Source organism: Glycine soja, chromosome 18 (assembly GCF_004193775.1).
Source record: "Glycine soja cultivar W05 chromosome 18, ASM419377v2, whole genome shotgun sequence".
Lineage (NCBI taxonomy): Eukaryota > Viridiplantae > Streptophyta > Magnoliopsida > Fabales > Fabaceae > Glycine > Glycine soja.
This window is the reverse complement of record NC_041019.1, coordinates 54,063,994-54,080,610: the sequence shown is the minus strand read 5'-3', so window position 1 is coordinate 54,080,610 and position 16,617 is coordinate 54,063,994. Positions and strand designations below refer to the sequence as shown.

Genomic DNA, 16,617 nt, shown 5'->3' with positions numbered 1-16,617 from the left:
ATAAAAGTCTTAAAACCCCTTTTTCAATTTTAAACCGCTTCTTTGGAAATATATGCTGTGGTGAAACCTGAAGTCAAAATTGGTGATTCTTCTTGTCTTTAAGAATTTTGGACCATTTGGACCATGCAGTGTCATTTTCTTGCTTAGATGATCAGAATTCAAAGCAATAGACTAAAATTTCTTTATTTTAAAGTCATGCTAAAATTTATACGTGTATAAAAAAACACCATTAAGAATAATCTTTTTCTTCAGTTTTTTATGGCAATTTGACAGATTAGTCTCTTCTAAAAATATTCTTGAAAGCCAAAAACCAAACCTCTAATTTGGGCGTAATGGTTGAGAAGAATAAAAGAAAAAAAATAAACAAATAGTAAAACCTTAAATTAGAATAATATAAAACTATATCTGCTGCTTTTTGAAACTTCTTTAACTTTAATGTGCTTTTGAACTGTTCAGTAGGTTTTAGAAGAATTCGTCTATTGGGTTTGAAATCGTAAAAGCTCTCTTTTAGAAATAAATTATATGCCTATTATTTTGGGGAGGATAGTGGAGATATATTCACATTTATATATAGTGCTATTCCACCCAGAGAAACATGATTTGACTCAATCACAAGTCTCTCGCCGAAATTGACCTAGACTATGTACACCTGATATGCTATTTTATGTTCCCACTTAGCATGAGTTTATATATAAATAAGAAAATGTGCAACCATGCTTAGAAGTTTTAAAAGAAGCCAGTAAAGCAGAGAACGATTAAATTACTTGAAGTTTTTAAAAAAATTGGTCACGGTTCTTTTATCAGTAACCAATCAATTGCAATCCAACAAAAAGTCAGGGTCTAGAATTGAATAGATGTGCTAACCATTAACGGTCTTAGCTCGTATAGTGGTCAAAATTTGATAACAAAAAGATGACAAGCATGATAATTGCATTGAGCTCATAAACCCCAGACCCTCAAGTGCATTCTGTAATTAGCTCAAGGCAGGTTCAACACTAGGCTTAGAAAGCTTCAAGCCCCCAAATGCAACAACTTTCAAAATTACATCGCATGTTTCAAATTTGTGAAAAAGGAGTACACGTTAAGTGAAAGAATGCAAATCATAGTAACTAACTTTATAATGCTCTTTTGCATTTCTCCTTGATTTTGCAAGAAAGGCAATTGTGTACAAAAGGGAAAATGAAAAAGTATACACTATGTAGCAAACTGCACTGATTATGCAGAGGGCAGTGATTAGAACACGTTATTCACTCTTTCACTAGTAAGTATCCAACACATAAAAAAATTTGACTGTACAACAAAATCTCACCAAATACAAAATGCCCTGAAGAACAAAAACTCAAAAATTTGGTTTTTAGTACCTCTTGTTAAGTGTCACCTGGAAATTTGAGAACTAACAGCAACACATGGGGCAACGAATTAGTCCATTTTCATTGCAATCAGGGCAACGCTGGAATCCACACTCCCCCACTTCACCATCAACATATTCTTCTTCATCTTCTTCATCACCTGTATAGTAAATTTTACAGCTTCCACAACATGTTTCACAAGGAACAAACCTTATATCCCCACAAGCCTCACACACTCCCCCTCCTCCATCACCTCCAACACTGTCCTCAATCTTCTCACAACAAACCAAAAGCTTCTCAAGCTTCCCATCCTCATGCAGCCTCTGAATTTCCTCAGCTCCACCAATGTAATTCCCCCCAAGAAACACTCTTGGCAATCCTAAACTGCCATAGCCATCACACAATAGCTCTTTAAGCTCTTCCTTGAACCCTGAATGCATTGACACATCCCTCTCATCCACTCTTACTCCCAATCCCTTCAGAATCATCCTCACTTGGCAGCAATCCTCGTAAGTCTTTCGCACGCCGCGTAAGCTAGTGAAATACAACACCACCTTGTCCTTCCCACATGGATCATCAACCTTGACATCATCCACAACAAATTCATTTTCCTCAAATGAGGACCCCTTTTTAGTCCCATGCTTGTCTTCTTCATCGCCCGGCGGTGCCGGTTGAAGGTGGAAGGGGCTATCCGGAGAGAGCTGTTGCAAGGACTTTCTGAATGAGGAAATCACTTCAGGATCAAAATCTGAGATTTCAGGGTTGAGTCTTGACTCCTCCTCGGTCATCAGAAGCCACATGGGTTTTGGAGAAGCAACAACACTCATCTTGGGTGGATCAACATCAACATCAACATCAACATCAACACCACCATCACCAACACCAACATCATCACCACCATTGAAATCAAAAGAGAAACTCCGGAAGTGGCTCGGCGACCGGAAAGGCGTGGTGGTGTCTTCAAGGCCTTCCATGAGTTCCCATGTGTTGATTGTCTCAGGCTCACCAGGTGGTGTTCTAATTGGGGTCTTGGGAAAAACTTTTGGCAACTTTTGCTCAATCATGTTGGACCAAGTCTTGGCCTCAATTAGCCCCATTGAGAACTCTTCTTTCTTATCTTTCTCCAATACCTCACTCTTCTTCTCCTTCTCCTTCTCCTTCTCCTCAAGCCTTTGCACAAAGCTCTCACTATCAAACCTGAAACTTTCAGCGTTTCCAACCTTGCCATTGGAAAGCTTGAAATCATGGTCACAATTTGCAAAATTTTGAGTTGGAGCAGGGGAATTGAGTTTGAGAGTGCCCAATGTTGTGGAAGTGAGTGCCACAACATGGTAGCTATCACCTTCTGCTAGAGGTGGGTGATGAACGTGCATTGAATAGCTTCTAGGAGCAGGAGAATAAGGAGCATTGCATCGCCGACATTTCTTTTGCTTTGAACTTGCACAACCCATGATCACTAGAAAAAACAAATCTGAATTGATCAAAAAGAAGAAGAAAGAAACCTTTTGAGGCTTTAATTAGGTGAATTTTGGAGCTGAAATATAATGACACAAAAAATGATAACAAATTCACAAGGTGTGGAATTGTTTTATTGATTGTGTGTGTAAAGACTTATGCCCTCCAAAGATGATGATGCCAATTCTGGAAAAATGTTGAGTCACCAATCTAATGAACATAACTCCTAGCAAACCCCACTTTGTTCATGTGCTTTTGGTGATGGTACATTTAGGACCAAACAGAGAACAAGAAAAACTCAACCATTGAAGTTTTTTTTTCCTACAATTGTTCCAATGCGAAACCTTCAAAAAATGATCATCAAATTGAGGGGAGGGAGGAAAAAAAAAACCCAGAAGGAGAAATCAAAGGGAAAATGAGAACATGAATTGGAAAGTCAAAAGGAGAGATCAATAATCAATCACTCGTTCATCAATTGAACTGTTGCACCACTTTAAGCTCTCCTTTTTCTCGCTCTAGAATTTTAGAGAGAGAAAAAAGACAAAATGAGAACCAACGAGAGTTGCAAGATTTGAAGGACGCCACTTCAGTTTACATACATAGATTTATACGATGCAATACCAAACATTTTTTTTATTGTTATAATTATTTTACTGAGCAAATGAAATAGAAGGGAAAATTGTTAGGTAATTTTGTATTTTTTTAATTTTTGGGATAATTTCTCAGGACAAAATCAAAATGGGTGAGAGCGAGAGCAAGGATCATTGCTTAAATTTCTCTCTCATTCTCTTTCTTAGTATCCACAAAAACAATAATTTCTAACCTCTTTTACACGTTGTTATGTTACGAAACAGAAACTTATTTTTCGTTATTGTTTTCTTGAACGGCAATGCTGTATTTATTTGGATACAGTTACCGCGATGTACTACGTGACTGCCACTCGCACTTTGCAGAGCGTGAAGTGATTTTCAGAGCTTTTTCTTCTGTTTTGCGTCGCGCGTGATAGCAACTTGGTGTTTTGGAGCGTCGAAGAGACCTCGCTGCTGAGCAGATAAATTGATAATGAATGTTACACTCTAACCTTCGCCTTAAACCTTAAGTAATATTGTTGTGATTTATTTATTTATATATTATTTTCATACGGACTTTTTCCATTCTTGCTAAATTAAAGATAGTATTTTAGCTAATTTATTTATTTTAATACAAATTTTAACTCAAAATAAGGCATGTTGAAGGTAATTAAACAACAGCATATTTAGTGAGGATGATATTGTTGAGATCATTTAACAAATATTATCCGGGAAGTACTCAGTGTAAATTATTAATTTATTGTGTTGGTTAATATGTTTTGGCATTTTTAATTACAATTTTTTTTTTGTGTTTTTTGTGAAATTTTCCTATATTATTTTGATTTTAAAAAAAGTTATTGCTGTGTCACATGCAGATAAGAATTTAACTGAAAAGGGAAAAATTAGCTGATGGGGTTTCAGATGATAGAGAATGTTAATCTTAAAAAAAAAAAAAAAAAACAAAGAGAATAGAAAGTGTTATTATGATCGTAATTAATTCAAAATTTTCTAAATATAGGTAGGCGAAATGTTCGTGCCTTATTATAAAGTTTGCAATAAAACTAACAAAATACTCACATTATCACGAATAGACCTATGATCAAACTGATAATTATGATTTATTGGTAAGTTGCAGATGAAGTACTAATAATTATAATATAACATTTGTGTTGCGACTTGCGAAATCATTGAATCAAATACTTGGTGTTTTAGATGATGAGCTAATTCAGCAAAGATCAAACATGTCGTTTTGATTCTAAAATAAATCTTATATTTGAAAAAAATATTTGTCTCAAAATAAGTGTTATTTAGCTTTTTAATTATATATTTTTTACTAATGTTCCTAATAAAGGTCTCTCTATCTTTTTAAGGTAATATTAATAATAGTGTTAGTTTTATAAATTATTTTTATTTATTTATTTATTATTATTTTTAATATATGTAAAATAACATAGGATGCAACCTATTTTGAGACGAAGGGAGAATAAGATAAGCATGCATATGACTTCATTTAATTAGCTACAGTATACTTAAAGTGGAACATTTGTTAGAGGCTTCAATTTAATAAATAATTAAATCATTGCCTACCAAATAAATAATAATTGTATAAAGTATTTTGCACAAATTGTTGACAAAGAAGAATCATGTCCCGCAATGGAACTGCGAAATTTACGCAATTGAACACACTCACGCGACAAATTTAATGTATCTTTAAGAATAATACCTAATCATTTAGATTTTACACACCATATAATTTTATTTTCCCTTGTGCTGTTATGCGATGTTATGGGTATATCCTTTACATAAATTTGATCATCATTTTGATGTGTTAAAAGAACATAAGATTTAAATCTGAGTGATCAACTAATATAATTGATCTAAAAATGTAAATTTACATGTCACAATACTTTTGGTACATGTCGTATTTTTAATTTGATTAGTTTAACATAGTTTCTTTTTGTACCAAAAAAAGATTAGCATAGTTTCTTTGGTAGACCGTTTAAACAACAGTATGGAATAGTGAACGGACAACTTTGAACTAAGATCTCGAATTTACTTTTTGGCTCGAAGGGACATAAGTATGGCTTTTCTTACATGAGATTAGATTAACATAAGTACATAATTTTTTTGGGTGTAACATAAGTACATCATTATCCTAAAAAAAGAACATAAATACATCATTAACTTCTTTGCCTAAATCATCATACTAAATGAGAAATTAGTGTAGCTTTTAGGGCGTGGGGTATATGGATATTGTTCTATTAATTAAGTAGATATTGTAGTTAAACAATTATAACTTTTATAATGGTTTAACGATTCTCTTAATTAGTAGTAAGAATCATTTTATTATGTATATATTCTTAAAATATTAATACGTGAGTAAGTAGTTCATACACTGACATATAATTAAAAAGAGTTAATATTATTATTTAGTCACAAATCAAATTTGTAAGATTATACTTCAATTGTTTGACAGTATAAAATATTATTTTTTTGCATAAAAATTATAGTCTAAATATATTTATTTTTAATATTTTATTATTAAAGTATTAGTTAAAAAATTATTGAAAAATATTTCAGATACACTGTAGTTTGTATTGCACAGGCAGGTAGGTGGGCGTTGCGCAAATGATGGTCACCGTTGGCCGTTGCTTGCATTTAGACACTTTTACTTTTTTAAATGTTTTTCCTTTTCAATTAATAGCATCCTTCATTGCTCTTATTTTATGAAATGAACACGAGAAAAAGTCATAATAACGGGAAACTGATACACCAACTAACACATTTAATAAACTCGCTGGAGTGTCTACGCACGATTATAATTTGGAGCATATTTACCTAAAATTTATTATATAACAAAAAAAATTGTATAAAGAATAAAACATAATTATGTTAGAAAATTAAGACGTTTTTAAATTTTATGCTTAAGTTTAGATTTCAATTTGAGCGAGAGTTGTTTTTGGTCATTAAATAGGAATCTTAAGTAAAGTTGTGAGATTATTAACCCTCAGATTGACAATAATATTTGCACAAATTAAGTCCTCTTAATAGAGATTCTTGGGTTCAATTTATTAGAACTTGAAAAAAATAAAATTGAAAGATATAGAATTTTCGAAAGAAAAAAGCTTTTTTCGTGGGTATTATATTGAAAACTGAAAGTATTTTTATTTTTTTTCTATTTAAACTCAATATATGTAGTAAAATAATAAGTTTTGATCAAATGTTTATAGGAAAAATACCTATAAAATTTAAATGGTTAGAAATATAAAAAGGCAAAAACATTCAAATGAGAGAAAATCGAACTCTATAAATAAATGTATGAAATAATAAACTAAAAAAAATCAAAAACATAAATTTATTTGCCGCAAAAGAATTTTAATAGAGAAAATCTTAGTACATAACACAAGCTTTGATAAAATCTTTTCAGCACACTCTTTATCATTAACTGAATTTTTTTAGAAATTACAAATTTTTTTAGGAACTAAATTTTATTTAATGAATTTCACTCATGATTTTATAGTTTAGTAAATTTTAGCTAATAATAAATAATAGCTAGAGAAATAGTGTAATGATAGTTGTTGGGAATATAAGGGAGTAAAACATTGAGAGATTTCTATCAATGACCATGAACAAATTACACAAATAAATTTGATACCACATTAATTCAATTCAAAACCTTAAAACATTTGGATTGTGAGTCTCATTTTCTTGGATGATATTCAACTTGTCCACTCTTATTCAATTTGGGATTTTATATTTCATACCAACCTTTCATGCAATATTGCCTAATGGCATTGGGGAAGATTCACAAGTAGAGACTAGATTGGGGGTATCTTCAAGAATTCCAATCGATGCTCAAGTCATTTATTCGAGTCCAAGAGAAGAGTATAAAAATTAACATACTTAAGGGACCCTTATTGAATGCTAGTTATCCCTGATATTATATGTTGTGTTCTATTATATAATAATCTTATAAAATCCCCGATAACTATATAAAAAAAAGTAAAAAATTAAAAGAAGAAGATATTATGAGAAATTAAATTTATAATCATTCTCTAGGTAATGCTAAGCACAGTGATATCCACTTGGCAATTTACGTGAACAATGCCATGCGTGGTTCATGGATGACAACATTATCCAAAAATCGAATTGGCCAGTTTCCCAATTTAGAACTCATGATTAATTGCACAAGTATACAGCAGCAAGCAACAACACAGTACTGATGAGTTTAATCTGATTTGGTATTTGGAGGTACACGTGATGGCACGAGGACATGAGGTCTTTACAGTTGCAGGATCTTGCCCCTACTCGAGTGCTTCTCCAATTATGACTGCAACTTCAATTTCCCCTCATCAACGCCTAAAAATTTGCTTCTATACTATTTCCACGTATCTTTCTTTTGCATGCTGATTTGTTCAATCAATCCTCTTATTCTCTTATTGTTGTTAGAGTTTTTTCTTTTTTAATTTTATTCATAGGAATTAAAGATAGTATTAGAGATTTATAATAATAATTCATATATCTTGTTTAATCAACTGATTTAGATATTTTAATTTACTGTTAGAGTTTAGAATTTTATGCATTGATTAATTAAAGATTATTATTAACATGATTTATATATAAGAACACAACATATATATGATATCAGGGATAAGTGTAATTAGTGGCTAAAATGGACATAATGCTAGAACAAGGGCATCATAGAAGATTTTAGAGATGCATGCTTCGACAAAAGAAAAAACAATTGAGTGTAATGCTCACCTGTTGCGGTGTGACAGTAAAAGTTTACTTTCTCATTTGCAACTGTCCATTTCAGTTTATGAATCTTGTGTGGCTTCTACAGTTTTCTCTCAAGCAATAATGTTTATAAGCTTGTAATTAGCATTGTAAGCTTTGAGACCTTTAATTTATCATATAGTTACTTTATATTTGTAACTAATCCCTAGATTCTCTCATTAACAACAAATTATCACCGAATTATCAACCGTTAATTTCCTGCATATTTGGTTGAATGCTTGACTGCAACGTCAAAATTAAAGCAACTATTTAGTTTGTTCTGTATTTTTCAGGAAATTTGACGGGTAAAAATGAATAATAGACGCAAATCCAAACCCATGTTTCACCTATTTATATATTTGTATTTTCTTTAACCCTTATTTCTTTATAGGATGTGGATATTTATTAAATTCTTTGTTTTGCTATATAAATGATTATATACTCCAGAGAAAGTATTTGTAATTAAACACCCTTGAAAATTTACTTACTGTACTTGGTAGGAAGGAAAAAATAGATTCAAAATAGGATGAATAAAAATAGAGAAGACAGAAATAATAAAGAGATTTTTTTGTCCATAGAAATTTTATTGGATTCAAACATAATTATAATTGGTTCTAATAAAAAAAAAACTGTAGTCTTTGCAGTAAAAGAAAAAAAAATATTGATGCTGACTGCTGCAAGCAATAAACTTGAACAGCATTCTTGTTGACCTAAATCAATACACAGAGACGACTTTGGTCTCTATTAAGTTGAATATCGCAGAAACCCATAGCCACAACTAATCTTCATTAATCTAACTAAGTGTGCTGATTAATATATGATTCAGTGCCAAGAAAACAGGGAAGACACATAAATATAGTCCAATATAATATACCATCACAAAATAGTTTTAAATATTTAATTATTTATGCATGTTAGGAGAAAGGTGGAGTTAGTTTAGTGGCTTTTAATCCTTGGATGGTATGTTTGTCTGGCTCTTGTTGCTACATGCATAAGTCATGGACTCCACTTCCTAAGTTACGATGGTGCATAGCTATTATCATAATTGATTATTGATTCAAGAGAAAAAGTGGTTTGGAAGTTTGTTCACTATTGGTGGAAATGTGGGACACACATTCTCTATACACAATCCAATGGTCAATTTGATTTTTTTGGGATGGCAATAGTGCTAGCTGTGTATGTCTTTAGTATGTCCACAAGACCTGAAATTGCGGCCACAATTGATGGATTTGATTTCTATAGAATAGAATTCAGTTATGAAGCTACATATACGAGTTTTCAATACAGCCAACCATGATTAATTATTTTATATATGTAGAAAATGCAAAGCTTGTATAACATTTTAGTGATACTTTAATTAGTTTAAATTACTCCATTAGTCTCTAAATTATTTGAGAATTTGAAAAAAAAATACACAATTTTTATAATTATATTGGATTATATCTTAAACTAAAAAAATAAGTTCGGTTAATTTATAGCAGTTTTTATGGTGATGTTAAGAAACCTAAGAATTTAATTAAACATTATTTACACGATCGATGACCCAAATCACCCAATTATTATTTTTTATTTTAAAAACCTATTTAAAAAATTTCAAATCGTTAAAAGAATTAATTGAGTAATTTAACCCATTTAATCATTAACATTACTTTCTTTTTTGAGAAGAACATTATTTACTTAATTAACCCTAGATTGGATAATAAAACTAGTTCTAGCGTTTAGTTGAAACTAGTGTTCTTCTAAAAAAATATACTATTTTAATTGAAACATAGTTAAATTTACTATTTTTACGCTTGATACTAATTTTTATATTTTAGTTGTGTATTTTTATAATAAAACAACAAATATAACTGATTTTACATAATTTTATATAATTAACATTAACCATTATTATAATAACAACATACGAAATTAATTTTTTATAATTAAATTTAAAATATATAGGTATATACATGAAAAGTTCTAAGAAAGGGAGGATTTGAGTCCCTGCTTGTCCTCGTTTAGATCCATCCCGGGAGTGAGAAGTACATGCATTTTATTGAAGAAAAAAAAAACTCAATTTAATCTTTCTATGATCAAGGTTTACCTAAGGATAAGATTGGTGAAATTAATTTTTTGGGCCATAAAATAAATTCTTATTAGTTTTTATAAAGTAAAAAAGTAAATTATGTTGGCAAAAAGACTTAACATCTAACTCTTTCATTTGAAGTAAAAAAAATATTTTTGAAATTTATTTTAAGTCTCACTCTTAAATCAATCTTGTTAGTGAAATATTTTATACAGAAGAATTTCTTCAATTTAATAAATTTTCTTTGCAATCTTTCACTATAAAATAAAATTTAGAAAGATTCAATTCAACTAAAGCTTCCCATGGATGCTTTTCAAGAATTTGTTTTCGGTTTGATGGCTTCAGAAGAATGTGTTCTTACAAGAAATGCATACTTTCCTACAAGAAAAAATAAATAAATAAAGGAAAGAAAAAAGTACCTGAATCTCATCTAAAGCGATAAATAACATAAAATGAAATTACAGCTAAAGGAGAAAAAGGTACCCTAAAAGGGCATGTTTGGGCCCAAGTGAATGAAATATTACAAATAAATTTGGGCCGTTAAGAGGACGTGACGGCAATTGCTTTACGCACAGTCTAATTGCTGGTACACCCTAATATTATCCTTTTGTAAAGCTTATACGGATACGTAATCCGTAAGAATAAGCTTACGGATTCATAATCTGTAAATTTATGATAAACTTACATATTTGTAATCCATAAGTTTACATAATCCATAAACATAACACATAATCCATATACGAATTATAATTTTTTTTAAAATATTTTATAAATTAATTTAAAATTAATGGTCCATGCAGGATTCAAACCTGTAACTTTTAAGTTATTAGAAAAACGTTTTAACCAATATCCGTATTAGCTTTATGGAAGAACAATATTAAATTTGTCCATCAATTATGGAAGAACAATATTGTAATAACCAGCAATTTGACTAGTGCGTAAAACAATTGACGGACGTGACTTATGAGTCCAGCCTTGATTGTTGACCCATCAAAAACTCTGAATCATAGAGAAAAAGCCTGTGTTTGACATCAGACCAATGGATTTTGACAAAAAGAAAAAATAACAGAAAAATGACAGTGAAAAAGAAAACCCAACAATTTCTGGATGGACCAAAAACAAAATTTTTGCTAACAATGGAAAAAGTGACAGATCCGGATGTAATAGATCAAGGACAATGCTTCCAGCACCCCATAAAAATCAACCAGCACCCCCTTTTATACCGGAAGGCTCAATCTAGAATGTAATTTTGAAAAATAATGAGGAAGAAAAAAACCAACAATGGAAAAGGTGATGGATCGGGATGTAATAGATCAATGCTTCCTGCACCTCATAAAAATCAACTAGCACCTTCTTTGTATTCCAAAAGGCTCACTCTAGTGTAATTTTACATTTTGAATTAGACTTTTTGAAATAGAAAGGAGGTGCTTTTAAATTTTTATACTATGCAGGAAAAACACCCATAAATCAATAACTGTCTCTGTTCCTCGTTCAATAAACAGGACACACATCTTAGCATTATTTTTCAAACTTTCTACATAAGTAAAATCCATCATTTGGTTCATATATTTAATATTTATTTATAAATTAGTCCCTATATTGAAAATTTTAACTTTTAATTCCTAAGAAAATTTTATATTATATTTTTTTATCTTACAGATTTGGATATGTTACAACAATGTTAAACAAGTATTGATATTTGTGAATGTTTGATGTGGCATATGATTCATTAAACTATTCTTATGTTTTAGTCCATACATGAAGTTAACATTATATATTGTTTCTATATAAAATAAATACTACATTTTAGTCCTAATAAGAAACCAACATTTCAAAATAGTCCTGTATGAAATTAACAATATCACATTTTAATCTGCACAAATTCTATTTGATTGCTTGATTGCTCATCATGTTTTTCTAATTACAAATATAGCTATAATCTTCAAACAAAATGACAAGGGTTTAATTAGCAAGTATTACTTTTAGTCAAATACATAAATGTAAAATTTTCAGGACCATCATTGTATTTTCTAATGTAAGAATGCAACCATTCTAATTTATGCTTTGAGAACCTTCCCTCTTCCCCAATCCATGTTCTCTATATTATAATGGGAGAAATAATGTTATGAAGATATTTTCTAAGACTATGCGAAGAAGGAATTATTTGGTGAGGAGATAATAAAATATGTTGATACTTTTTCAACAGTCAGAACTATTTTCTTTTAACTAAGGATATGATAGTCTTGAAAATCAATATTCAATAATCAAATGAAAATTATAGCATGGCATTTATTAAAGATTGATGAATTATGTTATTTATCATATAGTATCACAAGATCGTCTATCAAGCATATTGTTTGTCCAAATGCTCAAACACCTGTGGCGAAGGAGGCTAGGGAACAATGATGGCGACAAGGCCAGAAAGAATGGAAAGGAATCCAATGGCTTATGAGTTTTAAAATAATTGAACTTATTAATATTGCTTATTATAATATTTATACATTTTTTTATTACAAATTATAGTGATAATTAAAGTGTGTTCTTTCATAGTGAATGAAGTTCGAACCTTGCTGGAGGAAAAAATAGTTTTATTTTCTTTTGCAAGAGCCCTAATTTTTCTGTTACTTTCTCTCACATAAAAACCAATTAATTGTTAATTTTAACTGAATATATAGATTATTTCTTAATATATGAATTCTCGCCCAATTTGAAGTTATTTTTAAGCCTAAAAATATGTGGTCTACCTTGGTTAACATTTAATTAAAATTTAGTGGATACAAGTGTAAAATTTAACCAAAAAATCTCATGAAAAAGATAACAGGAGAAGAATTACTCTATGTGGTATTCTATTTTCATCTCTATATATCTAGGTTCCAATTGGGTTAATATTTTAATGAAGTGATTATTTAATAAGTACTTATCATATAAGCACTTATGTATAAGAAGTTATTTATTATATAATCAAAGAGAAAAATATGGTTAAACTGTTTCATTATTCATAGAAATTGTAAGTTGTTTTCGTAAGTAATCTTGGATGGTTTATTGAAAATGCTAAGAATAATTTATAAACATAACATACACGTAGTATTTTTTTCATAGGTTTTCTTAAATAGAAGTACTTATATTATAAAATAAGTCTAAATAAAATGTAATTAAGCTCGTTCAAACACATACACCACTATTACAAAATTAAGCACCAAATAATTAGTTATATATAATTCTTTTATGTATTGGAGAAAAGGTTGTGCATGGATGGTAGAGCCCTAGAACTTATTGTTCTTGACGATATACTGTCATGTGGGTAAGTGTTTAATTTGAATATAATTATGTTATAAATTATCCTACTTTACACAACAAAGAGTATATTTAGTTTAGAGGAAGAAACTAGAAAGAATGAAAATAAAAAGATTTTTTTTTTTGAAATAAGATTATAATTATAAAAGATGTGAGACTTATATAAAAAAGTATAAAATTGTTGTCCAATTCCTTCCTTCTTATCTTAAATCAAACACAGCTTAAAGAAGAAAGAATGTGAGAGGAAAAATTAATTGCAGGTACAGGCACATGGGAGCAGGAAAACATGTGAAGAAGATTCAAAACAATTTTTTTCATGAATTAATTTATAGAATAAGAGAGCAACAAGGACTAACATATATTTGCACCTTACTTCAAAGCGTTTGCAATCAATTTTCTATTGGTAAGCTTTGTTGTAGGCCCAGCTAAAGCAGAAAAGATGGTGGGGCCATGGCTAATGATACCCATTACGTGCCCCATCCTTCCACCACCATCATCATCACTTGCACAAAAATCTATGTGACATTGTGATTGCAAATGATGCTAATGTGGGTCTCTCTCATCAGTTCCATAGATACGCTTAGCATTGAAAAAGTGAAAGCACCTAATGATTTCTTCATCAATGCATAAACGACACACTCTTATCCCATGCGATTTTTCTTGTACATTTGAATACCCTTTTGCCCCATCCTTGTAAATTAAACTCATCCCTGTAAAAGTGAATGTGATCACTATCGATCATGATTCAGGCGTTGTATTGGCATGCAGTTCATTGTATCATAAAAAAGATTTTAGTTGATGCATAAAGATTCACTTTTCTTTTTTCATTTTCTTAGATTTTTTGGTGATTTTTCATTCAATATTATATGGGGTGGGGTATGAATTTGATATATGATTGTGAGGCCAACATATTTTCACATAACTCCTTTTATTTATTTATTTTTGCATTAAAACACCCATTTGCTGTTGTCTTTTGTAAAAGTGAATGAGATAATTAATACTAATTCACCTTGGTGCTAACACTTTGCTACATAAAAAGAAATATGTCCTTGGTTTTAATTGGTTCTTGAAGATCCATACCTTATTCCTTTTCACCATCTTATTGTGCTTTTACAGCTATACTTAATGATTTTTCATTCTAGAAATAATTTGGGTGCGTTTGATTTGACGTTAGAGAATTAATTTTGAATATAAAATTGATTTTGGATATATTTTTACATGTTTGATTTTATATTAAAAAAATAATTTAAAATTAATTTTGAATATGAAATTAATTATGAGTTGAAATAATTTCGAGTAGTTTCTATTAGATTTAAAATTTTATACTGAATTTTACCTATAATTTAATTTTATAATAAAACATCCAAATATAATCATATCTCATCAAAATTAATTTTAACCAAAATCAATTTTATAAAATCTCATTCCAAATTAATTTTACGTGCACCTATCTAAACACATACGAAGTAATGTGAGGTCACGTTCATATGGCTAGTTATTTCTGCCAACCACATGTTTAAGCTTGTTTGTATACCATGCATGTTTGAGGATGAAATTAGAATTTTCTCCATCTATAGTTAGAAGAACTGACAATACATATAAATGCCCAATGAAATAATACCTCATAGTGAATATATTCCAAAATCCCAGTACAGGTATCTTTAATGGAAAATGTATAACCAAACATATACCAGCTGATGCCAGATTCGCATAAATTACTCTGATTCCAAATGCAAATTCCATGTCCCTCATTAATACTTTGAAAAATGCTTGTAACGGATTTTTTTAACACATTATTGAAATATATTTTATTGAAAACTATTAAATTATACAAGTTTTACTTTTTATGTAATGAATTTCATTAATAATTTTTAATTAATAATAAAAAATGTTATAAAAAATTAAAGTGTTTAAAAGTATATTTTATTTTTTATCTATCAATATTAATTGTTAGTAAAATAAATTTAAACCTGTAGTTTCTTTTTTTTCCTTTTCTCCTTTTCTCTTTTAATTACTAAGAAAATCTTATAATTTCTTGTTTAAAAGTATGTTCTTAATAACCCTCATTCTTACAAAATGACTATCAGATTAATATTTTCTATTATATTTTTCTCTTTGGGTTCTTGATTTTGTATTATCTGTTGAAAATAATTTAAGTCTGATATCGACTAAAAGTAATTTTAAATTTACATTTTAAGATAAGTGAGGAATAACCCTCACCTTTTGAGCTAGCTTTTGGAATTGAGCTAGACTCAAACTTATATTCTAAGATAATATCAAAGAAGGTTCTGATCACGTTTCCGTTAGCCCTCGCTTTACAGTGAAATCTAACATTGTGGAATGCCATGTCGGCCTCATCACACGACCTGCCAAGTTACCTGTGTGGATCGAATGGGTACTGTTTGGCTTATACAAGAGCACTATTCAAACTCAATTAAAACTTGTTTTCAAGTATGCATGTACGTTGAATTTTTTTAATCAAACTTACACGTAATCTTATTAATTCCAGTTCTGTAATTTTATTTATATATCTGTTTGGTACGCTACGGGGTTTCTGGTATTTCACAATTTTAAGCAACTACATATACAACTACGACGCGTCGTAATTTTAAGAATGTTGTAATTTTCTTATAAACTTGTTGTTTCCTTAAGTTCTTTAAACATCCAAGACGAGAACAATATGAATACATCGTCACGTACTTGGTGAATCAAATTCAATTACCTACTAGCACTGAGTTCAACATCAAGCGTGTGTAAGAAGTTGTATAAGTCATTTTAAAAACACACTAAAACTATACTATAGATTAATTAATGTTAATGATTAAATACGTTGTGCTTTCCAAGTGGGGCTTACCGAAGAACTTATCCAATTATACATCTTCCAACCACGCAAGCAAGGGACATTTCTCCACAAAAACAACCTTTGTTTTTATTGGATTTGCTTTTCTTTTGGTGTGGACGGGGTTAACCAAACAAGACTTTGAACCCAATTTCTAATTCTAGTATACATGGTGAGTGGTGAGCAATAAAAGGACCTTTTTACGCAACTAGGTGATTTCGTTAAATTATATATTAAATTAGATGGTTTTAAAAATTATTTATTAAA

At 30.0% G+C, this 16,617-nt stretch overlaps 1 protein-coding gene across 1 annotated transcript; it reads right to left on the bottom strand.

Annotated features, from left to right (window-relative positions):
* Nucleotides 1-1,086: 1,086 nt before the first annotated feature.
* Nucleotides 1,087-3,390, bottom strand: LOC114395114 (uncharacterized protein At3g28850-like). Its single transcript, XM_028356820.1, has one exon. It carries the CDS (start codon nt 2,798-2,800, stop codon nt 1,394-1,396), a length of 1,407 nt encoding a protein of 468 aa, XP_028212621.1. The 5' UTR covers nt 2,801-3,390; the 3' UTR covers nt 1,087-1,393.
* Between the last annotated feature and the right edge of the window lie 13,227 nt (nt 3,391-16,617).

Bases quoted from the DNA above. Each gene is read 5' to 3' on its own strand.
- LOC114395114 (XM_028356820.1), bottom strand. From the start codon at position 2,800: ATGGGTTGTGCAAGTTCAAAGCAAAAGAAATGTCGGCGATGCAATGCT.